Source organism: Lycium ferocissimum, chromosome 9 (assembly GCF_029784015.1).
Source record: "Lycium ferocissimum isolate CSIRO_LF1 chromosome 9, AGI_CSIRO_Lferr_CH_V1, whole genome shotgun sequence".
NCBI lineage: Eukaryota > Viridiplantae > Streptophyta > Magnoliopsida > Solanales > Solanaceae > Lycium > Lycium ferocissimum.
In genome coordinates, this window is record NC_081350.1 from 41802989 (window position 1) to 41829359 (window position 26371).

General features: G+C 34.3%; 3 protein-coding genes and 1 non-coding gene across 4 annotated transcripts; 3 read left to right on the plus strand and 1 right to left on the minus strand.

Moving 5' to 3' along the window:
* Nucleotides 1-96: 96 nt before the first annotated feature.
* Nucleotides 97-2150, plus strand: LOC132030866 (premnaspirodiene oxygenase-like). The gene is made up of 2 exons (XM_059420630.1): nucleotides 97-1074; nucleotides 1294-2150. Exons 1-2 carry the CDS (start codon nucleotides 169-171, stop codon nucleotides 1903-1905), a joined length of 1518 nt encoding a protein of 505 aa, XP_059276613.1. The 5' UTR covers nucleotides 97-168; the 3' UTR covers nucleotides 1906-2150.
* Nucleotides 2151-2682: 532 nt separating this feature from the next.
* TRNAA-UGC (transfer RNA alanine (anticodon UGC)) lies at nucleotides 2683-2755 on the plus strand. Its single transcript has one exon. It is a non-coding gene; the product is annotated as a tRNA-Ala (tRNA).
* Nucleotides 2756-8462: 5707 nt separating this feature from the next.
* LOC132030867 (pectinesterase inhibitor 3-like) lies at nucleotides 8463-9232 on the plus strand. The gene has a single exon (XM_059420631.1). It carries the CDS (start codon nucleotides 8502-8504, stop codon nucleotides 9066-9068), a length of 567 nt encoding a protein of 188 aa, XP_059276614.1. The 5' UTR covers nucleotides 8463-8501; the 3' UTR covers nucleotides 9069-9232.
* Nucleotides 9233-11413: 2181 nt separating this feature from the next.
* Nucleotides 11414-20671, minus strand: LOC132030868 (3-oxoacyl-[acyl-carrier-protein] synthase II, chloroplastic-like). Its single transcript, XM_059420632.1, has 14 exons — nucleotides 19755-20671; nucleotides 17973-18178; nucleotides 17559-17762; nucleotides 17124-17234; nucleotides 16948-17043; nucleotides 16413-16458; nucleotides 16259-16338; nucleotides 15430-15498; nucleotides 15226-15310; nucleotides 13817-13971; nucleotides 13643-13723; nucleotides 13004-13063; nucleotides 12463-12618; nucleotides 11414-11795 (listed from the first exon to the last, which is right to left on the minus strand). Exons 1-13 carry the CDS (start codon nucleotides 19957-19959, stop codon nucleotides 12502-12504), a joined length of 1515 nt encoding a protein of 504 aa, XP_059276615.1. The 5' UTR covers nucleotides 19960-20671; the 3' UTR covers nucleotides 11414-11795; nucleotides 12463-12501.
* Nucleotides 20672-26371: the final 5700 nt, after the last annotated feature.

Below are 26371 nucleotides of genomic sequence, written 5' to 3' on the forward strand. Positions count from 1 at the left end.
GACTCTCAAGTCATCGATTAGCTAGTGTACTGTTTTATTAATTTCAACTCACGTGTTAGAAGTTTATGTGCACCCTCTTTATTATAAGTATCATCAGCTAGTACTCTAAATGAACAATCCATCAAGATCACTTCACACTATCAATTGTTGTGTTGTAAAAAAAAAAAAATGGAGATTGATCAGCAAATTATTTCATTCTTGCTTTTCATCTCCTTCCTCTTTCTTCTAATTCATAAGTGGAGTAATACAAAAATAGGTGTCAACAAGAAATTGCCTCCAGGACCTTGGAGGTTACCTATTATTGGTAGTGTGCACCACTTGACAAAAGGAATACCACATCGTGTTCTCAAAAAGTTGTCTAAAAAATATGGCCCAATGATGTATTTACAGCTCGGGGAAGTCCCCACTGTAGTCGTATCCTCACCACACATGGCACAAAAATTCCTAAAAACTCACGACCTCGCCTTTGCGTCGAGGTCACCGACCATGTTGGGGAAGATATTTTGTTATGACTGTACGGACATTGCATTTTCTCCGTATGGTGATTACTGGAGGCGAATGCGTAAATTGTGCATCATGGAGCTCCTTAGTGCCAAGATGGTCAAGTCGTTCAGCCCAATTCGACAAGACGAGCTTTCGAGTCTCTTGTCATCTATTGGATCGATGGGAAATACACCCATCAATATGTCAGAAAAACTATTTTGGTTTATGAATTCTGTCACATGTAGGTCATCTTTTGGGAAAGCGTGTAAAGATCAAAATGAGGTGATGATAAGTTTGCTTCATGGGGTATTATCCTTGGCTGGAGGTTTCGAGCTGGCTGATTTGTTCCCTTCGAAAAGGTTTCTTCATGGGATCAGTGGGATGGGGTCTATATTAACCGAGGCACGTAACAAGGTAGATGTAGTGTTGAACAATATTATCGATGTGCACAGAGAGAATCGGACGAACGGAAAAATTTACAATGCTGAATGTGGAACAAATGAAGATTTGATTGATGTTTTCTTGAGAGTCATGGAAACAGGGGAACTTCCATTTACTCTAACAAATGACAACATCAAAGGGATAATTCTTGTAAGTTCACAAACCTTTTGTGTTTTGATTATATAAGTTATAAAAAGAAACTTTTTGACAATTTAAAGAGGTAAAACACATTTTATTGAATTTTGACAATAGTCCATATATGATATAAAGAACATATATATAGTCATAATATCTACTCTTCGCGATTACGAGCTAGGAATTGATTGACTAGGTTGACGATAATTTGACCACTAAATATATGTGGTGTAGGATATGTTTGTAGCAGGATCTGACACATCATCTTCAACCGTTATTTGGGTACTATCGGAAATGATGAAGAGTCCACATGTCATGGCTAAAGCACAAGCTGAAGTGAGAGAAGTTTTCAAGGACAAGAAAATATTTGATGATGATGATTACCTTGACAAGTTGAATTACCTAAAGTTAGTGATTAAAGAAACACTAAGGTTACATCCTCCAACTCCATTGCTAGTCCCGAGAGAATGCAGGGAGGAAACAGAGATAGACGGATTCACAATACCATTCAAAAGTAAAGTCCTGGTAAACGTATGGGCTATAGGAAGAGATCCGGAAAGTTGGGAAAATTCCGAAAGTTTTATACCAGAGAGATTCGAGAACAGTTCGGTTGACTTGAATGGGACTCACTTCCAATTTCTTCCATTTGGTGCTGGAAGAAGAACTTGTCCAGGAAGACTATTTGGTTTAGCTCTTGTTACTCTGCCTTTAGCCTATTTGCTTTACCACTTTAATTGGAAACTTCCAAATGGCATGGATCCGAATGATTTGGATATGACTGAAGCAAATGGAATGACTGCTAGAAGAGACAAAGATCTCTACTTGATTGCTACTCCTCATATATAATATCTTTGAAACTGGACGATCTCAACTTGTTTGAAACTGAGGTGAAGTTATTACTATTGTAGACTAGAAGTATAAAAAAAAAAAAAGTAACGAATAACTTAATGGGCTAGCTTGTAATCTTTTCTTTCTATTGTCCTTTTTTCAACGTTCCATCCTTTTTGTCCAGTGTTAATGTACCATGTGAGGAATAAATCAAATAATATATGACTCGTATTTGGCTTTACAAGTCGTGTGTGTTTCTATTATCCTTTGCTATCAGTATGTGTCGCTTTTCTAATTAAAAGTAGGAGAGCGTCCCTTCTCCCAAAGTTACGGGTGATTTTACCGAGTTCCTTCGACATGGTTCTCTCAAACGCCCTAATATACTTTGCTTATTCAGTTGTGTTAGTTTGGGGTACAGTCAGTTCACCGGCAGAATCGCCTTCCCAATTCATAGTTTTGTTTGGTAATCAAGCCATGGATAAATTGCACAATGAATTTATACATTTCCATTTAAATAAGCTGCCTAGACTCTAGAATTTGAAGATCACATTGATATTTCTTCATCAAACAACTAAGATAACTCAATTCATGATCAACAAAATCATGAAGATATGTGATACTAGTGCTTTCATTTATATGAATACATACATTTTTTGGACACATGAATATTTCTGCATAAATTAAAAACTATACATTTCGTTTTTTGCGAAGCATCCTCATATAGAAATTGAATCCGAGGTAGTGTCTAGTGTGTATATTTGGCTGTTATTGGAACTGGAAGTCACCTAGACAATTGGGGATGTAGCTCAAATGGTAGAGCGCTCGCTTTGCATGCGAGAGGCACGGGGTTCGATCCCCCGCATCTCCACTTTGTTTTCATAATTTTTTATTTTTATTTTTGATGATTCTTGTGAGACTTTGAATTGAGGCTAGACCTTTTATAATTATCATGAAAGATCTATTAATCAATTCAAGAACAGAAGACAATGTGGTACTCATTTTTTTCCTTTTTATTGTTAAAATTAAATACGTGAACATGTGATAGTAGTACTAATCTTACTTGGAACATTAATTTCAGGATTCTAATACTGAGACAACTTCACCATATGATAGCTGGAGAAGTATAGCAATATCTAGTGTGGCATCAAGTGGAAGAAAGAAATTGGAGAGGACTAAAAGTGCACATTTTATAGGGTTACCAGGGAATTTGGATCCTGTGTTTTAATGGAGTGATGAATGAAGTTGCAGAGAAGGTAGTGTACAGTGTCAATGGATGTCCTTAGTAGTGCCTTCCAGTCCAGTCAATTAGTGATATTGTATGCTTTGGTCTGCGGCCTGCACGACTTTAAAACGTGACATTAACGTCTAAACCTTCACTTCTTAATTATATACCCAACATCTCTCCCCTATTCTGTCGATGTGAAATTTGTCAAAGGAGCTGCACAAATCCTCTTAGAGACTCAGCGTCCTCACTGAGGTTTGTCATCCCACCATCATCTCAAAGATGTGAGACTCGCGTGAAGTAACTTGAACGCTAAGGTTTGCCCAATAATCGCCCAAGGTTGCACGAGCAGTGCTATGATACCATATTATATGCTTTGGGTCTAGACCCTCGGGTTTATAATGCGTCAATAGATGCTAAGACTTGCTTCCTTATAGCAACACCTCTCCCGTGTTTTATCTATGCGGAATTTGCCTAGGGTACTGTTACAATTCCCTTTTCTCCTATGATTAGAGATTTTAGTATGGTCTATTACTACTTTCATTTTGACAATTTTATTACCAATCAATTCAATATCTCCGTTACTCTGCTGATTGCAATGAAACAGGATCAGGAAGAAATGCACAATTATTAAACTATTTTGTCAGCAAAGAGTAGAGTGCAATTGGACTGTTTAACATTTTTCCTCAAGTAACAGATATTTAACTATAAGTAGGTAAGGACACATTTTACAAGGCCCAAAGGGAAAGAAGTATTCAACAGAATAGCTTCCAAGCATTCCTTTTCAATAGTTGGTAAAATAATTCTTACAACCTAAATTGTGATGAACTAAGCATGTGCATGCAGTTGATTCTTAAATTTCTTTGGAAGGAAACAAATCAGTCAGTACTAACTGTAATGAAGATCAATTTGTTCATACTTTTACAAATAATTAGATCAAAGGTAATTCTCTAAAGTATTTAGCATCTCCGTGAGAAAAAAGACATGAGTTAAGTTATATACACCGACATTGTTAAAGATGTTTTATGTATTATTAGCGTTATTAAACTTATTATAGCAGGTTCATCAGCTTACCAATTATTGCATATCATAGTGATGTACGGACCGACAACTAACTTGTAATGACCTGATTGTGTAAATATCATTACACCATTAGTGTATAGAACTTGAATTCAAAAAGTAACGAACAAACAATCAGCAGAACAAAAAATCAAAAAGTAAATGATGCAGGAGTCTTCTACTGTGGACCCCTGTCTTAGCCAAGTAATTGAAGAAGCCATCAAAACTCAAAAGTACTGACTTACAAGACATCCACAAGAATCATTTTTCACAAAGAATTCTTTTGAAGCTACAAAATTTGGGTAACAAGCAAAACTTTGTTTTTCTTTTTGTTTCATTTCTCTAGTTGTGTGTATAAACGGAGCTAGGGAAGCGCAATGGGTTCATATGTATCCCCTTTGCTGGAAATACACAGAATGTGCAAGGTCAAAATTATTCTTTATGTGCCTATAGTATGAATCCCTTCACTTCTTTGTGTGTTTACTTATTTATAGTTGAATTTCCTTAATGAAAAATTCTGACTCCACCCTTGCATATAGCAAAAAAGTGATTGCAGTGAGAAAGATATCTATATGTTAAGAGTATTTTCAATAGAAGAATGTAAATTGCTAAATTTTGGGATTTTTTCTGGAAAACATTAAATATCTCTCTTGTGACGCAGGAAATGAATTTCTTTACATTTTTCACTAATTCAAATTCATTCTTCTCTTCAAATTTTATAAATTTTATGTATTTGCTTGCACTTGTTTGGCCACAGCCCTTACAACCAACAGCAACTTACATAGTTAAGTTGTTTACTTGTAAATTATTTGAAATCTATTGGGCGTCTGAACCAAAAATATCATTTGGTAGGTCATTCTCATTAATTTCTTGTGTCCTTCCAAATTGTGCTTGAAAAGGATGCATAGATGAGAACTTTGATTTGAATTAAATTTTCAAATGAACAAGATGCCGAACATAACTTTCCAATTATGGGGGTTAATCAGCACAATAAGTAACAGTACAATGAAAGCCACAAACCCGAAATGACCCTCCACCAAAGGTTGCGGAGAAATTGATGAAATCCGTCTATCCTTAATTAAACAGGTTCAAGTCTTGGGTATAGAGAAATTTCTGGCAAGAATCGTTTTTCCTTAAATAGGCCCTACGCAATGTGAATTTGAGTTATATCAGGGGTCTGTAGATTTCGAATACCAAATGGTTAAATAAAAAAATTTAAAAAAAAAATGACCCTCTCATGTCCTATTCCCATTTGGCTATAAATAATATTTTTGTATTTGTAACTTCTGTGGATCAATAGTATTTGAAAAGCAGAAGTTCATTATTTGAAATACTGAAGAATTATCAATTTAACTTGTTTGAAATATACTTCAAGTGAAATTATACAGGATATTTTGATTTCATGTTTATGAGTCTCCTCATTCCTTATTCATCATTTTGGAGTTTTCTGAAAAAGTTGAATACTCAATTAATGGAACCTTGTGAGTTGTGGCAGGTTATGTACAAACAAAAAATATTTATGGAAGAAGAGGCCATTTTAGCCCTTGTTGCACTTCAACTACTACTGATGACCCTGACTTTTAATTTGGAAATGTAGTGATATTTAGAGGGACCTTCATCCCTGAAATCGCTCGTTTAATTTTCTCCAATAAAATAGACTTAAAATTCATAAATGGACCCCTTTGATTCTTTATTTTTTATTTTTTATTTTTTATTTTTTTTATTTTTTATGTTTCCTCATTACTTCGATGTGATTAATACAAAGGATAATTGTAATTGACAGTAGTGATAAAAGTCAGAAATTTCGATGACGTACGAGATATGGTATGTATATAAAAAAGAAATATTTCCTTATATCATTTATGTAATTTTCGAGATATACTTTGATAGTTCCGTATTGATTTTTTTCTTGGCTTTATATTATTCAAATACGTGTAAAAATTATTTACATAATTTTATATCATTTATGTAATTTTATATTTATGCCATTTAACCATGTTAAAAATGACTCATTTATGCCACTTATCAATATTTTGACTATTTATGCCATCGCTCGTCACCAAAAAATGACTCATCCATGCCATTTTTTTATTAGCGCGCCGCTTTATATAATACCGTATATGACATGTGGCCTCCAATAGTTCCGCTTAATTAAACCACCCAATTTTAATACCAAATTAATAAAAAATCCAACCCATACACCTTAACCACCCACAACCATAATCTAGCGTCATTATTATAAACCGGCGTTAATAAAAATGGCATGGATATATTTTTATTCGGCGATGGCATAAACGATATTGATGAATAAGATAATGAGCCATTTCCTATAGTTCGATGGCATAAATGAAATTTTTCCTATTAAGATAAAACGGTTACATAATTGAATTATATTTGAGCCTTTTCCGTTGAATTATTCATAGGTCATCTAAATCGTCTGCACTACGTATGAGTTGGTAAAAAAAAAAACAATTATATTATATGAAATTTAGAGCAAATAGCTGATTGGCTTCTATAATTGTTTTGAATGGTAGGATTCATTGACCGACATTCCAGGATGAGTAAATATTTGCTATGTAGTTAATCAAGTAGCTAGTAATAACATGTAGTACATAATTTATTGAGCTTTTAGCCACATACAAAAACAGTACTCGTCTCAAAATAAGTGTCATCTTAGCAAAAAAGTTGTCCCAAAATAAGTGTTACCTTAGGAATTGAAGACAAAATTTGGAAGGGTGTTTCCAACTATGCCCTTAGCATTAAAGAATTAGCGGAAAAGGCTCAAATATGCCATTCAACTATCGGAAATGGCTCATTTATGCCACTCATCAATAGTTTGGCTCATTTATGCCATCGAACTATAGGAAATGGCTCATTTATGCCACTTATCAATATTTTGACTCGTTTATGCCATCACTCGTTACCAAAATGACTCATCCATGCTATTTTTTATTAACGCCGGTTTTAGAGGTCTACGTCGTTTAATTAAACCAGCCCAATATTAAATACCAAATTAATAAAATATCCGACCCATACACCTTACCCACCCACAACCATAATCTAGTTGGAGGCCACGTGTCATATGTGGTATTGTAAAACCAGCTTTACTGAAATATGGCATGGATGAGTCATTTTTATTAACGGGCGATGGCATAAATGAGTCAAACTATTGATGAGTGGCATAAATGAGTCATTTCCTATAATTCGATGGCATAAATGAGTCATTTCCTATAGTTCGATGGCATAAATGAGCCAAACTATTGACGAGTGGCATAAATGAGTCATTTCCGATAGTTGGATGGCATATTTGAGCCTTTTCCGTAGAATTAGTCCTCTTTAATATTACTCAATTCTAAAAACAAAACATCAAATAAATAGGAGTAGTTTAGTAAGCTCCACATTGTATTTATTAATTTCTTAATGAGCGTGATTTTTGCTAAGTTGACACTTATTTTGTGATGGTAGAAGTAATTTTTTAGCTTACTTTCAAATTTTGAGTTATGAAGCTCAAAGAAAATTGTACTAATACAAGGGAGTTTTGGTTTTGTTCAAGAGTTTTTGTAGAGAGTATTGTTTCTTAGAGAAATTTAAATTAAGTTACTGTTTCCTGGTACTCTTTCACAGTTCATAGCCAGTACATTTTTAATTTCCTTATGACATTTTGCTATCTTCCAATTTCTACTCTCACACAAAACTCAGTTAACCAATTTCTATTTCCAGAGTTGAGTTATTAGCTTATTTCTAAATTTTAAAAGAAAACTGCCCTTTAAAAATTAAGAGCATTGAAATCTGCCAAATCATGAGACATTTGTTCAAATTCTGAAGGCCTTAAATGAATGCTTGCTTATTAAATTCATCAACCCCTATAATTAAATCACTTCATAGTTCACACTTTCACATTTAAGAAAGAGTCATCCAAAAATAAGAAGGAAAAAAAAACTCCATCACAACGTCACTCATCCATCTATTTTAATTGGCATAGTTGGCTCAACACAAAATTTAAAAAATATTAAAACTTGTGATTTTTAAAATATGCCATAACATTTGTGTTTCTGTAAGACTTCTAAAATTTGTGTGGCTATAAACTCTTCTCAGTAAGTATAGAAATGTGATTTTTTTTTTTTTAAAGACGAACTAATAAGAAAACAATATTAAACAAAGTGGAGCAACAGGAGTATATATACACAAAAGAGTTTGTTTTTTAATTTTTTGCACCGTAATTTTTTTATGAAGAGGATTCAATTGAACCCCTCCACCATAGGTAGCTCTGCCCCTGCCTATATAAATTAGACTCATTCTAAACTCATCAACCATCTCTGATCAGGACTGACAAATGAAGATACTTCTCTTTGTTCTCCTTCTTCTTCTCCTCATTCTCCATTTATCTCACTTCACAAGCGGGGAAAAAACAATCATTTCATCATCTTCATCTTGCAAAAATCTTGTTAACACGTCTTGCACCAATGCAAGTTACCCCAAAATTTGCATTAGAACCCTCTCATCATACTCAGCCATAAAAACACCAAAAGACTTAGCAAAAGCATCTCTAAATGTGAGCCTTTCAAGAGCCAACAAAGCTTCCAAATTCCTCATACATTTGAAAGTAAAAAGCAAGAGAGAAAAAGGGGCACTTGTTGATTGTATAGAGCAAATAGGCGACTCTATAGGTGAGCTAAAAAAGGCTATTTTTGAACTCAGACATTTGCATAAAGGGTTTGGTTTTAAGTTCCAAATGAGCAATTTGGAGACTTGGGTTAGTGCTGCTATGACAAATGATGATACTTGTCTTGATGGTTTCAAAGAAATTAATGGCAAAGTTAGGCATGATTTGAAGAGAAGGATTGCTAATGTTGCTAAGGTTACTAGTAATGCTCTCTACCTCATCAATATACTTGACTAACCGAGGCGAATTCAAGATTTAATGACTTATACGTATATATGTATTTTTGCGTCTAAGTTGCTGGATTCAATTCATGAACTTGGAACCTTTGTTTGATGAATCTTGGAAAAATGTGTTTTTTTTTAATTTGTCTTTGATCCATCAATTCAATTTTGCTTCCCTTATTATGTTTCGTAGCTTGTTTTGATATAATCCTTTCTTCCATCTTTTATGATACATTCGACTAAGTATGAAGTTTAAGAAAGAAAGATTTGTGATCTAAAATAAGCTATAAAGATTTATATGGTTATAAATTTATCTCATTAAGAATTGCAAAGTTTAGAAATTAAACTGTTTCTAAATATAAAAAAATATTATACTTTGACAAACAGAAAAAAAAATGCATCACAGAAGTTTGGAACATAAAAGAATGAACATTTACAAGCTACTGTTGTTTAGGAAGAAGAGAGATATGGAAATAGGAAAAGACTGGTTTGTCGGTGCAACTAATTTTGCATACGGAAAAGGCTCAAATATGCCATCCAACTATCGGAAATGGCTCATTTATGCCACTCGTCAATAGTTTGGCTTCATTTATCAACTATTGACTCATTTATCCATTCATCAATATTTTGACTCATTTATCCATCGCCTTCGTTACCAAAATGACTCATCCATGTCATTTTTTATTAACGCCAGTTTTATAATACCAGATATGACACGTGGCCTCCAGTTAGAGGTCTAGGTAGTTTAATTAAACTAGCCCAATTTTAAATACCAAATTAATAAAAAATCCGACCCATACATCTTACCCACCCACAATCATCATCTAATTGGATGTCACGTGTCATATATGGTATTGTAAAATCAGCTTTAATGAAATATGGCATGGATGAGTCATTTTTATTAACGGGCGATAAATGAGTCAAACTATTGATGAAATGGCATAAATAGTTTGATGATAAATGAGTCATTTCATATAGTTTAATGGCATAAATGAGCCAAACTATTGACGAGTGGCGTAAATGAGTCATTTCTGATAGTTGGATGACATATTTGAGCCTTTTCCGTTTTGCATATATGTTGGCTACCTTCTTTTTTTTTTTTTTCCTCTCTTTTTAAGACTTAAATGCAGTCCACGTCTTTTTTGTGTTTTTTTCTTTTTCTAATCAAGCCATAATAATATTGGTTCACTTGGATGTCTAGTTTAGTTGGAGATAAAGGACTCAAACTACTTAAGTCTGACAAGAACTTTTGCTTGTATTTTATTACTTGATTTACGTAACAAAATTGATAACATTCAAGTTACATTATGTGCTAGTGACAACCGTGGTCCATATATATTAGATTCTTAACACGTTGCACGTAACTAATGATACATGGATAAGGCCTACAACATCGCAAAATTGTCACATCAAAATTGTGCTGGGGTCCTACGACCTCCCGGCCAAACTTATTTTTTCGTATTATCTATCCCCTTCACTAATTATACAATAAAAAAAAACTAATTAAAGACGCGGGCCCTGCCCTTCCCTCCCACCTTCACGCTACCCCCACCCCCCAAATCCTTCACACCACCAGCACCACCTGCCCGCCAGCCCCCAATGTGTGCTTATTTTATATATAAAAAAAAAAAAGGAGAATTCTTAATGTCTTTTTAAGTTGATTCTTTCAAATCCGACACTCATCAAATGATTCAGAAAAGAAAATGTGTTATTCATGATAGTCTTTTTTTAGTTTCTATGCTTTATCCCAATGATAAATGAATCATACCATGAGACTCATTGCCTCATACTAGTTCAAATATAACACATTCACACCATGAGACTCATGATCCAAGGCTACCTTATATTCCTGAACAGTTTTAAGGATATTTATACTTCATTTAAATTTATATAACACTATTTTTTTATTAATCTGTTTTAAAAAAGATGATGTATTTTTATAATTGAAAATAATTAACACTTCCTGTTTACCATACAAATGATTTAGCATATTTTAGGCCACGAGTTTCATAAATTTTATCGCCATACAAATGCTATGACATATTTATTTCTTAAACTCTTTATCACATAAACGGAAACCAAGAGTGTACCATCAATAAATTTTAACCGGTTATAACAAGTTGTATTGCATTTTAATTTACCAAATTGGGATCAAACAGTTGCCTATTTTGTAGGTTGATTTAACCTGATGAGGTAAAAATGAACAAATTAAACACAAAATTATATAGTGCAGAAATGGAAAAAACTTAACCTTGCATTTTTACACCAAGTTATTTTCTGTACATGAACACAAAGTTTGAGTTGCAATAACACTGGTGAAACCAATTGCTGTAAATTAAGAAGTGCAGAAAAAACACTAAAGAAACCAAAACTTAAAGTTGTTAAGAGAAAATAATATGATATGTCCACAAGAGCTGATATGTGCTATCATTCAAAGGTTCTATAGTAACGCCATTTCCACACAATCATTTTCTGATGCCTAAGAAAACAAGATATCAGTTTAATGATCGAAAACAAGAATGTCACAATGGCCATGATCGAAAAGTAAAAGGAAATCCTACGCGATTATTGACCCTTTATGTGCTTGCTCCAACAATTATCTACAAGGATTGGCTTCTTCCACTAGAGAAGTCTCATCAAATTATGTTGCAACAAAGCAAAACCATGATTCCAGTAAAATGAGACCACCTTCTGAGAACTTTGACTCCATGTAACTTGGAATCAAGGACCCTATTAAATTTTCCTGAAAAAGACAGTGAAGTTCATGTTTATGACACGAATGTAAACATCAAGGTTAGTGTTTTCATGTAGAAATGAAATAAGAAGAAAAGAAGATATTTGGAGGAAAAGAAAAGAGAGAGGACTGGTAATTTATTCCGCTTGAATATAGAATTGCAAAGAAACAAGTTTTAGTTCGATTGCTTAACCCAATGCCAGATATCAAAATCATCTATGTTATACATTTCATTCGCTATGAGTAACAATCTCCACGCCGTAAGTTTTAAACCAAATGAATTTAACCTCTATTTTATGGTTAATTCTTCTCATTTGCCAGATGAAAAAGTCATGGTTTAGAATCTAAACTTCAGATATTGGGGTTTTTGAATCGTTTTCTCAAGTCTACTAACTGACGAAACTGCTCTTAGTTTCTCACTGTATATTAAGCCTAGACTATGCTGCTACAGAAATGACAGTTCTCTACTCCCATCACCACGTCGACATGTAACTTGGAGGGTGAAACTCCATTTTCTGTTTTCGCTATTGCACCCTTATTTAACTAATCTCTTTCTATTTCCTTAGCTACACTATATAAGGTGATGAAGTTCAACCTACATAAAAACACTTAGAACCACTAACTGTTCTCACTAAAAAATCACATTTAAAATAAAAAAGCATGCATGCTTACATACCTTTGGCCTGTTGAATAGGACCAGCCTTGTCACAGATATCTACTTGTAAGGAGCAAATAAGATCGACGAATTATGGCCACCAAATCCAAATGAATTAGATAATGCCACCTTAATATCCAATCTTTCCTTTTTGGGACCGACAAGTAAATTTGTATCCTGTTTCATGCATTTACACATCATCAAATGCCAAATTGCTGGTCAAACACTATAATGTTGCAAGAGTTGAACTAAGAGAGGTAACATATCAGATGCTTCACATTCATGTCAAAAAAAGAAAAATATTTGTGATATGATAGAAAATTTGAGGAAAAAAAAAACAATTCAGGTGATGTTAACCAACTTGCCAGTATGTTTAATTATTTCAGCAGAAGGCTCCATGTTGAGCCAAATTTTGGTTATAAATAGAGAGAATCTGGATAGCTCTAATTCTTCCAAGATTATGAAGTGTAACCAATCACTGATAAAAGTCTTTAATTAAGATACTAAATCAACATAGAACGAACAATAAATGATTGGCAATGCAATGAAAAGAGAGCCATACCACACCCTCATCTGGGTTTTCAAGATTTATATTTGGATGAACCCATCCAGTTCGTATTGCCTACAAATCCATTTGAACTCTGTCAGACTCAAGCAGTAGAATTTTTACGAGGGTCAGCACAGAAAAGACATGTTTAAAGGGTACTGAGAAAGCCACATTAAAGAACCAAACTATGAATAAGCAGTCAAACATATGAATTCTTCTCTTCTTCGTAAAAGTACGATGTTACCCTATTAAAAATACTTCAGTTTTTATAACCACCAAATCGGTGTTAGCAGCCACAAACCCACTCCGTAAAAGCAAATATTGATTGGCATCTTCACCAATTCTCGCTTAAAGAAAGTATTATGAGGAAAATGTGTTGTTCGCATTAACCTTCTCTAATTTAATTCCAATACGTGTAAAATATAAGCCAGAATAACTGGTCTATAATAGTTTGACACCCAAATAAGTAATAACATATCCAGATTGCACGATAGGCTATACATGCCGCATAGTAGACTTTGCCACCCTGCAAACTTATATTTGTGCAAACAAGCGCCACAATAGTAGAATTTGCACCCTGCATCTCTATAGTTGTGTAAATATGTTTAGATGATGTGTTAGACGAGGAATTCAAGGCATATGAAATAAAATTACCTGAACAGTTGCTACAGCTTCAACGGCACCAGCAGCTCCTAGCAGGTGACCAATCATAGACTTCGTAGAATTCACTCGTAACTGTAAAACAAGGAGTAAGCAACTGATTAATTAGCTGAAAGAAAAACCTGAAGGAACAGGCATAAACAACAATAGTTGAGAGAAAACTCTGACCTCTGGGTTCTGGCCAAAACAACGTACAAGCGCTTGGTACTCTCTGAGATCCCCGGCCGGTGTGGAAGTGGCATGTGCATTAATGTAGTTCACTTCTTCCTTGGATACACCAGACTGAGCTAACGCCTTCTCTATGCATAAGATAACACCAGCTCCTGCTTATTTGTGGAAAAATGCAGAGATCAAGTTATTTCCTATTATGGTTCAATCAACATTACACAAAAATAAGATATCATGCATTTCTTATCAAGTTAAGCTCTCATTGTTTCTAATTCAGCAAAATATTACCGTCTCAATTTATATGTCTTAGCTTGACTGGACACAAAGTTTAAGAAAGTAAAGAAGACTATTGAATTTTGTGGTCTTAAACTAAAGATATGTACAATGTACCAAAATGCCCTTCAATCTTGTGGTCTTAAGCATGCCACATGAGATGTTGAAATTAAAGACTAGTCAAATTTGGAAAGAGGCATTCTTTTTTAAACAAACTAAAAAGGAAAGGACGACAAACAAATTGAAAGAGAGGGAATATAAAATTAAATATGAGATTAGAAAGAAACTTTGAAATTGAAATTACGTGAAAATCTTAGATCTTGTCATCTTGGAGAAACAACACTGGAAATAGAGCTATTTTTAGTGCATGTCTAACCAATACAAATAAAGAAACACAAAATTAGCAAAAAATTATCCATACGGTAGTGAGAAGAAATTCAAGCATGACAAACTAGAATGGCTAAACAGAGAAGCGCTTCAAGAGCTTTATGTCATTAGTGCATCCCGTGATGTTGGAAGCAAATCTTATAAATGCCAAGAATTTGATGACAGAAATACACAAGTTACTAAAAGCAAGAAATTGTGACATTATTCATGTTTGTCACACTTTAAATTTAATTGTTCGCCTTAAAAGTAGGTGGCTAATTTACAACTGTAGTCAATTGTTCACAATACAGGGAACTTCAGGCTCCTGATTGTTTAATTTGATAGTGGGAACACAAGGGCAATTGTTAATTTAAAATTTTAGGGGAGAACATAGAAGTTGCTCTAGTGCATTGGTTCTTTATTAGGATATAGACGAGAAAGTGACAACTGAAAGGCACTAGCAGATTTTTTTTAAGAAAAAGGATCAAATGCAATAAATGGTTAGACATGAAGAGCTACTCATAAAATCTTAATGAGTGCAAATTATTTAAATCCATCCTAACAGCAAATGAAGCTATAAGAGGCTCAAGAAGTGCAAAGGCCCAATTACTTACAGCCACGATGTTTCCACTTAAAAGTTGAAGCCGTTCCCTTAGTGACAACTTAAGAGGTTTAAATGATGCAATTAATGGTTTCTAGGCCCTCCCGCGACCTTCCCGGTCTTCCCCTCTTCTGGATTGGTGAATTGAAAAATTGAGAGAGCAAAGTACCTTCAGGATGAGGCTCGGTCATATGATAAGCATCACATGTAAAGCTTCCACCCAGAAATTCAGCATAGATAGTTGCACCTCTTCTCTGCTCATTCAGACATTGAAACTAATTAGCCAGGGATTTGCATTCTTATTTTTCTCTTTTGTTTAAGAATCACAAGGAGAGTGACAAAGAAGAGCAATCTAATATACTTAATAAATTACCTTGGCATGCTCAAGTTCTTCCAGAAGCAGGACTCCAGCTCCTTCACCCATTACAAATCCATCACGATTCTGTCCAAGAAAAACGAATATGCAATCATTTTTATCCTTAAAAAATGAATTGAGCTCCATTAGTGCTATTTTTTTTTTTTAATCCCAAATCATTTCTTAAGTCATTAAAATCATGAAATACATCACGTAAGGTTAGCACAAGGAACTATGAGCCTGGACGGGGTCATAAATTCTGAAGAAAACGACATATGTCCAGATTCAATCTCAGGACATGGAAGATGTAACATTGAATATGCATAAAACTTGTGCAAGCAAAAAAACACAGAAAAAAGAAGCAAAAAGCCCATTTGATCACAATGAGCCTTATAAGCCTTTTTGGCCAAGCTCCTGGGGAACCAAAAGTACTAAGTTTCTTTAGAAAGTGCTTATTTAGAAAGTTGAGATGTTTGGTCAAGCTTTTAGTGGGGAAATAAGTGCTTTGAGTAGTAGCAGAAGCTGTTTTTCAGAAGGCTAAAGATAGTAACTTTTCCCCATAAGCACTTTTGGAACCTTGACCAAGCACAAATTATTGCTCTAATATTATTAGCAAAAGTATTATGCAAATTGATTAGCCAAATGCGAACTGCTACTTAACACTTTTGACAAAAAGTACTTTTCAAAATAAGCAGATTTTGGAAGTTTGGCCAAACAGGCTATAAGTGCCTTACATGGACTATAACAAGTATTCTAGAATTAGCATTTCCATTCCAGATAAAATTAATGCATTTCCAACTAGACAGCAGCGTGAGAACAAGAGGAAAAGAATGATACAGAACATTACCTTATCCCAAGGCCGAGAAGCTCCAGTAGGATCACTGTTTCTCTGGGAAAGTGCTCTGCATGCAACGAATCCTCCCAATCCTACAAAAAGATAAAATCACTTGGGAAAAAAATAACTCAGATCGCTAAATAAAGACAAGACGGAGGATACATACCAATTGGTATAATTACTGCATCTGATCCACCACAGAGCATCATATCCTGCAGTTTTCAGTAACGGAAAAAGGAGAACACAAACTATTAAGCATGTTATAGCTTAGAAGTCCTCCATTAGACCACAACGAAACTTTCTAAACAGGGTGAATAGCATTTTTTATCCTTCAATTATTGGTAAATTCTAATTTTAGTCCTTCTGATAGTTTATCAGTCACATTTAACCTTCAATTACTTGAAATGTGCATTTTTTATCCCTTGGCTTAGGAATTTCACTACTTTTCAGAATTATTAACAGTTCCACCATTAAATTACTCATTTATTAAATTAAACTTATACTTTACTCCATATTTGAGTAGAAGGATCAAAAGCACAGATTTTAATTTATTGAAGGTTAAATGCGTCGAGTCGAATATCAGAAGGACCAAAATCAGAATTTACCAATAACTGAGGGATTCCCAAAAATGTTGTTCTCCCTTCTAATGATTCAAGATACGCTTTCAAGAGCTCTTTAGTGATTCAAGGTAAGAAACTTACAGCTTCACCTCTAATGATATGGTTCGCAGCATTTAAAATGCAGAAGTTGCTTGTAGCACATGCTGTTGAAATTGAATAATTCGGACCCATCCATCCCTGCAATTTAATTTACAAATAAGCACATTATATGGACTTCCTTACACATTAAAGCCTTCAAAGATGAAACACTGGCTAACCAGGTCCATGGCAAGCATTGCAGAGCCCATGTTTGTAGTGGCAAATGGTACACAGAAAGGATTCATCTTCTTATAAGAAATCCTTAAAGATTCTATTGCATCATTGAAGACCTGCAATTCAACCAAAACCTTTGAGTCTACTCATTTACTTTCGGACTAGCAAAAATTTACCAACTCATATAGTATTATATTGTTATTGTTGTTTCCATAAGTCAAGGTGTTTGACAGGGAATGAAAGGAAGACTTGATACTAAAATAAGCCATAGATGTTTGTGTAGCTATAAATCATCTCATTAAGGGTAAAATGAGCATTTTAAAGTTAAATTGTTACTAAATATAGAAAGGTGTTATTCTTTTTGGGACAGAAAAAAAGGGAAAGACTGTCGCATAAATTGGGAGAGAGGGAGTAATATTTAAGAAAGTAAAGATGATCACCTTCATCCCACCCATACCAGAGCCAATCAAAACTCCACATCTTGTTTTATTCAATTCTTTCATTACGTCTTCAGTAATTCCACCGTCTGACAATGCCTTCTTGCCAGCTGTTAGCATGTAAAGCATGAACTTGTCCATTCTTTTAGAAAGTTTAGGTGCCACCCAGCCATCAGTTGAGAACGACTTGATCTCTCCAGCAATCCTCTGCAATTGTACCCCTTTATTAACATCTAAAATATTAAAGTTACGGAAAGCTAACCCAAGAAGCAGTCTCAAGTTCAAATCTCAGCGGAGACAAATACAATAGGTGAGTTTTGGGAAGTAGCAGATATCTTGTGGAATTAGTCGAGGTGCGCGCAAACTGGCCCAGACACCACGATTATAAAAAAAAACTAATCCAAGAAGAAGACGTACTGTTGGAAAAGGCGAACAATCAAAAGCTTCTATCTCGCTTATGCCACTGACACCTTGAAGAAGGTTTTCATAAAACACATCAGGATCATGACCATTTGGTGTGACCACTCCCATTCCTGTCACAACCACTCGCCTTTCCTTGGTTGGTGGTTTCTTCTTTGATGCAACTTCCATTTCTGGTTGTACGGCAATGGCTCTTATGACACCTAGTACAAGACGGTTGCAGAACGTCAACATACATGTAGGGTAGCAGATAAATTTAAGGGGATTTCTATTAGGAAATTGACATTGAAATCACATGTTGAAACTAGATCATAAGCAGCTATTTCGACTAAACTACAACCAAATTGCATGATAACTTGCAATCGTGTCGACACCTAGTACAAGACGGTTGCAGAACGTAAACATACATGTAGGGTAGCAGATAAATTTAAGGGGATTTCTATTAGGAAATTGACATTGAAATCACATGTTGAAACTAGATCATAAGCAGCTATTTCGTAGAAAGAAAAAATACTCAAAACATGCAAAGATCGGTTCCTTCTTATGTATGAGAATACACATTAGAGGTAGGCTGACGAAACAGCCAAAAAAACACAGCTACTTTCACTTCTTAGAAAAAAAAGTAGTTCGACTAAACTACAACCAAATTGCATGATAACTTGCAATCGTGTCAACAAGATAACAAAGTACTCCATTCTTAATTAGAAATAACCTAACTTTAAAATTCGCGTTTTATCATTATCGAAAGGATTTATAGCAACACAAGTGTTTAAGGTTTGTTTTAGACAACAAATTTCAAAAGTCTTCCTTTCTTTCTTAAATTTTGTCCTTTCTTTCTTAAATTTTGTGCCTAGTCAAACAGTGTCACATAGATTGGGACGGAGGGAATATAACATTCTTTCCATAATGGGACACACCAAAAGATTAGACACCATCTCATTTCTATAAAGTTAACAAATATCAAGATTTCAAATTCATTAAACAATTCAGACTTTGAACTTTAATGTGACATTCTCTCTATCAAACTAATTTCTCAAACCATTACTTTAACATTTATCTTTTACTATCACCAATATAATATGTAGATCAAATCAGCAGCTTAAACTTCATATTTGGTTTTTCATGTTGCATAAAGGGGCAATTTTAAAACTAAAAAAACAAAACATTCTTAGAACAGCAGCAGCAGCAGCAGCACCTGTATTACCTTTGAATTTAAAGACTCTGGCAGAAATTCCCACAATAAGAATATGCCATGCATAAATTAAATAGGATACACAAATAACAAGTCATATGACTTATGAGCTCCATTTTGCTCAAATCAATTCAATCACACTAAGGGTGTGTTCAGTAGGGAGGTTTGCCAATTTTTTCATATTTGGTTAATCAAAATTTTCGGAAAACATTTTCTCTAGGAAAATAATTTCCGGAAAATGACTCGCCTAGTAGAAGTAGGGAAAACAAGTTTCACAAGTGTCATTCCACATTTAGTGTGTCCTTTCCACCCTCTAACACACATCATCTTCACCCAAACCCCTAGCCCCCCACCCCTAGTATTTGTCTAGATTATATACAAATACTTTTCGCATAATATTTTTGGCTTACGTACAGAACACAAGAAAATAAGTAAGAAATCCACTTATTTTTCCTGGAAACATTTTCCTTCATACCAATCACACCCTAAATGAAAAATGTAATCCAAGAAACAGGGTACACAAAATTTACACCCCTGAACCTTAAATAAAACAAATTAAGATTTTTTACAAAAATATCAAAATTTACCTTGTTTGCCACTGCAACTAAATTTGCTCCTCCAACAATTAGGATAACCACTTCCAAATCCATAGAGTGAAGAAAAACCATTATTCACTAAACAAGAATTGGAAAATGAAAGCTCTTTGCAAGTCTTTGAATTCTGCTGCACATTTTTACAAGCACCTGACATGCATGCAACCATTACCCATGTCGATACATTCAATGAAGACATTCTTGGTTCAATTTCCAATCAAAAAAATCAATTTTTTTTTTACCTTAAACAACGTTAAACCCAAAAGGGCATCCTTAAAATGAAGTAAAAAGTCCAATTTCCAATTAAAAATCAAATCTTTTTTCACCTTAAACAATGTAAAACCCAAAAGGGTATCCTTAAAATGAAGTAAAAGACATTCTTGATTCAATTTCCAATCAAAAATCAAATCTTTTTTTCGACAACAACCTTATAAATATCATTAAACAATGTAAAACCCAAAATGGGGTATCATTAAAATGAAGTAAAAAGTGTTGAGATTAAAGAAATGAGTGGCATTATATTTTTTTGTGGGGTTGCTTAAATCTGAGAGAAAAATAAATTAAAGAAAAACAAAGTGGTTTTATTTTTATGGATCTCTGTGCCACAACAAACAGAGCTGTCTAAATGCCAAGTTTCAATATTTATAAATTTTTTTCTTCTCTGTATATATTAGTAGGGACGATATCTGAGTACTACTCATCACAGAAAAAGACAAAAACAGAGAGCCTTGAAAAGCTAATATTAAAAAAAAAAAAAAAAAAAAGGTTTCATTAATGGAAATGAGGCCAATTAATAGAATTATACTGTTAATAAAAGCATATTAACCAAGAAAGGAAAAAGTTAACAAGATTATGATATCTATATCTCAGGTTTTCTGGGAATTGAGAGTATATAAAAGGAGCTAGGAGAATTGTGGGGTTTTTCTTTAAAAAAAAAAAAAAAAAAAAAAAAAAAAAAAAGGTGTGTGTGTGGGGTTGAGGAGGGAGGGGGGGTGTTAATATAGGGTGGTCTAATGAAAAATGTGAAAAAGATTCTTTAAAAAAGATTGCTGACGGACTTTTGGATTTTGCAGTAGTAATAAATATATAATGTAGTAGTACGTGTAGTGTTTTTTGGCTTTTACTTATTCAACCTACTAGTAGTTTGGGCAGATGCTACTTGCTAGTAATTGCTGGAATATTAGATATATGCTGGCCAAAGCAAATAAAAAGATTAGACTGTAATGAGGTGTGAGAGGTTGGCTATAGCACGAGTTAAGAGAGGTAGATGTAGGTCGAAGAAGAGTTTGGGGAGGTGATTAGACGGACATGATACAGCTTCAGCTTACTGAGGACATGACCCTAGATAGGAAGGTGTAGAGTTGGGTGATTAGGGCAAAAGATTAATAAGTAGCCGTATGTTCTCCTTATTAGTAATGTTAGTAGTAAGCACGTAGTTTAATTTCTCCTATATGCATTACTATTTTTTGCATCATTTGCTTTTAATCTTGATATTTTGTTGTCGTGTTTTTCTTAATATCGTGCTTCAAATTTTCCTCTTTTTAGCCCAAGGTCTATCAAAAACAGACTCTCTACCCCACATTCTACCCTTCGCAGACTTCACTTGTAAAACTACACTGAGTATATTATTGCTGCTGTTGTTATATTTGTGAACAAAATTTCAATTTCAATTTGAATTTTTATGGCATATGGATCATTTAAGTAGTTGTAGCAGGTTAATATTTTCATATTCAAGTTGTATTTGACAATTTTCGGGAAAAGGTATCTATTATCAACTTAATTTGGTAGTATGAAGAACTATCTATAATCGGTGCACAAAATTTAAACTTCTCATACACTTATTCATTGAGCCAAATTACACATTTGACTTGTTAGATAAAAATAATTACATCATCTAGCCAAATATATAAGTTTTACACTGATTATACATTTATGTATATTATATATACGTATGTTATATAGCTGCAGATTATTATATTTAGGTGATAGCTATAAAAGTGTAAAAATCCCTATCCGTTTAGTACAAGCATTGTGAATAAGCATTTACTCTCATTTTATCTTCTGAATGGTTTAGGGTAGTTACAGGCCATACAAACTATATATGTAGCTATCATTCTTAGGTACTACTCGTCTGCCTGAAAATTCAATTTTGGTTTAAATTTTCAAATCTCATTCTGCCTGAGTAGTGTGAACTAATCTAGATCTAGGTTAGCTCATTCTAGCATATATAGCTTTTACTATTAACCATACAGGTGTGAATTTGAAGAGTCCGGAACCAAAATGACCCCAAAAAAAACAGTTTCGACCAAAATACCCCAACAAAAAAAATGTTACGAAAACACCTTTAGCGCAGTAATTTACTGCGCTAAAGAGTTAACGGAGACGGTTCCGTTATCTGATATAGCGCAGTAAATTACTGCGCTATAGTGTTGTCGTTTTTTTTTTTTCCTGCTCTTTTGGTTAACTCTTCTTTCATTACACTTTTTAACGTACTTTGACCATAGATTAATCATGCTTCGGGACCCCGAAACTTCAATATTTTATATAGAACCCTACTTATTTTTGTGCGATTAATTAGGTAGGATCAACACATCAAGGATACACAAAAGTTCGGATGACCGTTTTAGAGGTTTAAAAGTGCTCGAACGCCATTTTCGTTCAAGGCTCGGTGACATTAGCTTGAAGTTCTTTACGAATACTTAAACTTGTTCATTAATAATTAATCAAAAGTTAGTCAAAATGGCAGCGTTCATAGAAAAAAAAAACTTAATTAAATTGCATCATTCATAACCTTGAGTAGATGAAAATACTTAACATACTAATTCATTAATAAGAGCATAATGATATATTAAACTTAAAACTAAAATCACAACATTCTTGAGTAGATGAAAATACTTAACATACTAATTAATGCCTAAGGGCATAATGATATATTAAACTTAAAACTAAAATCACAACATTCTTAATCATCATCAGAGTACAAGTCCTCAATATCGTCCTCAGAAAAATATTGGCGGTTTCTTAAGACACATCTTTTTTCGGCAGCAGTTAGTTCTCTACCAGTTGATGATGCTTCTTCTTCGGCCAACTTTAGCATGTAAAATCTACATCGTCTTGCCAGCATTATGTTATTTTCTTTTCTAATCCTTTGCACGGCAAGCTCGTAAGTTTCTGCACCTACTTGAGGCATGGTTAAGGAGTACCTTGTTGGTATTGGAGCGTTGAGATTTTTCAAATCACGAGCAAGACGTTCGATTCGGCAAGCGGAAATGTGATCATTCTCGCGTAAACCGCAATAATATTCCCACGGATCAATATTTCACAATCGCAGAAATCATCATTACGCTCTATAAGAAGGTGGGGATTTAGCTCATCTAGTTTGAAATCAAACGTATCGCTCGAAAAAGCTCGCTATGATTTGAACTCTCATCATCACTACTATTTGGTTCTTTTGGAAGGAGTAAAGACCAAGCTGAGTTTCTACTACTCGACATTGAATATGGTGTAGTCTAATAACAAAGAAAGGGCTACTTATATAGTTGCAAACCCCAAGTACCACGGGGGGAGGGTCTTTATGACCCTACCTACTTACCTTATTGTAAGAAAAATATTAATCTTCATCGGATATTTCACAGTCTGAATCCCACTTGGATCTAAATCTTGTGCTACCATATATACCATATTCTACCCTATGGTAACGTATTTGCATCCGATTGTTCTCTTCGCGAAAACGATTAAGAGCCAAATTAAACTCTTGTGGAGTTCCGCTAGGCATTGACATAGCACGTTTTTTTGGGCGTTTAAGCCCTACTGACGCTAACTTGTGCTCCAGTGATGCAACCTCCCTAACACGCCAATCTCACTCCTCTGTCATTTTATTATTATATTCTCGATTGAATCTATCGTTAGGGTTATTTGAGTAATAAAAATCATCATCATCTAGTTCCCAGGTCCTACCCATTGCTTCAAATATGTTTGCTGGAGTGAACGATATAACACGGCTAATATCTCTAAATTGGTCAAAAAATGACATAGTAGCTCAATTTTGTGTGGAATGTTGTGTGGTTGGTAACAACTATTCGTCAAATTACGTTATATAAAGTTTGATTCGAATCATGACGTTTTTCTGTCTAACATTTGATGGGACGAAGGAGCAGTTGTATAGCGCAGTAAAATAATGCGTTATGACAGTACAACGCAGTAAATTACTGCGTTATACTAAATTAACGCAGTTATTTACTGCGCTATACTGCTGGAGTGTAGTATAACGCATTTATTTCATGCGTTATGCATCTCTCCACACTTATTTTGATTTGACGTAACACTGTAATTGCATGCATGCGTTGGTTCTATATTCAAACTTCAAATCTTATAAATACCGAGTTCGTGTAAGGCAAAAAAACAAAAAATTCAAAGTTTCATCTAGTTTTTGCGTTTTGTATTCCTCCTAAATTATTCAAAATATGGCAAATGTTCCAAGAATTAAAGTTTCTTTATTCTGGGACGGACAAATTATATTCGAGAAAAATAATTTGCGCTATGATTCTTCCCAAAATACCATGTTAAGTTTCCACTTGACTTAAAATTCTCAAAACTACTCCAAGCCTTGTATAATAGACTACAAGTTAGTAGAAGTGATTTTGATCTAAATATAATTGAAAAATATCCAACGTCATTTACGCCGCAAGGTGTAACTAGTTATGGACAGTGGTACATTCAAGACGATGAATCGTTGATTGATTTTTGAAGCGCCTTATGATTATAGGAAATGCATAACTTTAAACGTCCTTGAAATGTATATAGAGAAGGTCCCCATTAATCGATTTGAATTCATGGCTAGGGCTCCTCGAAGCCCGAAATAGACCTCGTCGGGAAGCCCCGTCTATAATTCGAATAAACACTCAAGCGAACCTACTTATCAACACAATTACCCCGACATGAGTGCCTATGAAAGCATTTTGACTAGCCAAATGCCTCTGGATAGTTTAAGTCGACAATTTGACGGTAAAATGGTAAATATTCATTTTTTACATTATTATTATTATTATTATTATTATTATTATTATTATTATTATTATTATTATTATTATTATTATTATGTGTAATGGCACTTGAATGCTACTAATGATGTTGATTATATTATTTAGGGGTTATACACCTAATATGGATCATATCGGACGGTCTCCTCAATCGGGATGGATGAATCAGGTTGGAACATCCTCAGCCTATCCAACAACTCAAAGCGATGGTCCTTCCTCAAGTTTCGGTGCGATTGATTACTATCGGTACGTCTATTTTTTTTAACATCAATAGTGTTATTTGATGTGTAGTAGTTAAAACACCCTAATTTCTTGTGTAGTAGGAGAATATGGTGGTTGCACCAAATTATAGGCAAAGGCGTGCTATGGATGGTCCGTTATCCGAATATCCGAATTATATAGTGACATCCTAATGCGGAGGAAAGTGACAATGAGCAAAGTGAGTGAGGAAAATCCTCAACATCAATGCGAGGAAAGTGAACGATGAGCAAAGTGAATTCACGAGATTTGAACGACAAGATCGTTGGAACTAATCCTCAACATTCAAGATCCCTATCTTGATCATCTTCAAGATCGCCCGGGATGCCTTTGTCTTTACTAATGATGATCATATTCGAAAATTTGTGAAAGAGCCGGTGGATGCGGTAAAACAAAAGGCTCATATTGAAAAGGGATGATTTTCACTCGAAAAAATCATTGCAAAAGGTTATTGAGATTTATTGCATCCGGATTGAGGGAGTTTAAAGTTGACGATTCACACGAAAACTTTGGCGATTGGTCAAGCGAAAGTATCAAGGTGCGAATGGATGCTCCGTGGTAAGAAGCTAAAAAGATGTGGACTATTTCAAAGTTCTACAAAGCACACTTGTGATATGGGTGACCTCCCGATTCATTGCAATCTAGATACTAATTTGATTGCGCGTGTACTAGTTGGCGACATTAGAGAAAACCCTAAGATCCCCTATCTTTTATTTTTTGTGTTAATATATCTTCAAGATATTTCAAATTTTTCCCGTGATGCCTATTAAAGATCAGTATTAGGAGCTGTCTTTATATAACAAAACTGTTACTAGACGATCTTGATGCACATAAATAGTCTTCGGCAAAATTTGTTGGAAAGATGGCGCTAAACAACACTTCAATCATGGTAAAATGGAAGCTCAAAAATCGCTCATATTTTTTGATTTTGTATTTTGGGCCTTCAAACCATGCATTGATGATTTTCAATAGATGGAACACAAAAAATCATAAAGCAATAGCATTGGAATGGATGCAAAAGATTTATTGCATCCTAATGGGCATTAGTACGGGGTTGTATACCCCATTTAGGCGGTTAAACTAGACGATTCCTATTTTTTGCTTTATTTTAAAAAAGGAGTCGAAATTAATTTTACGGTGAATTAGGGCACCTATTTATTAACTAAGGTAAAATCTAACTATACCTCCGTTAATGGTCTCGAAATTCTAGGTAAGGGTTCTAATTATCCTAAAGGGAATGGGTTAGGCATCCTCTAGGATCCGTTAACTACGGTTTACCGACCAAACTTAGGTTAATTAATTAAGACTAAATAT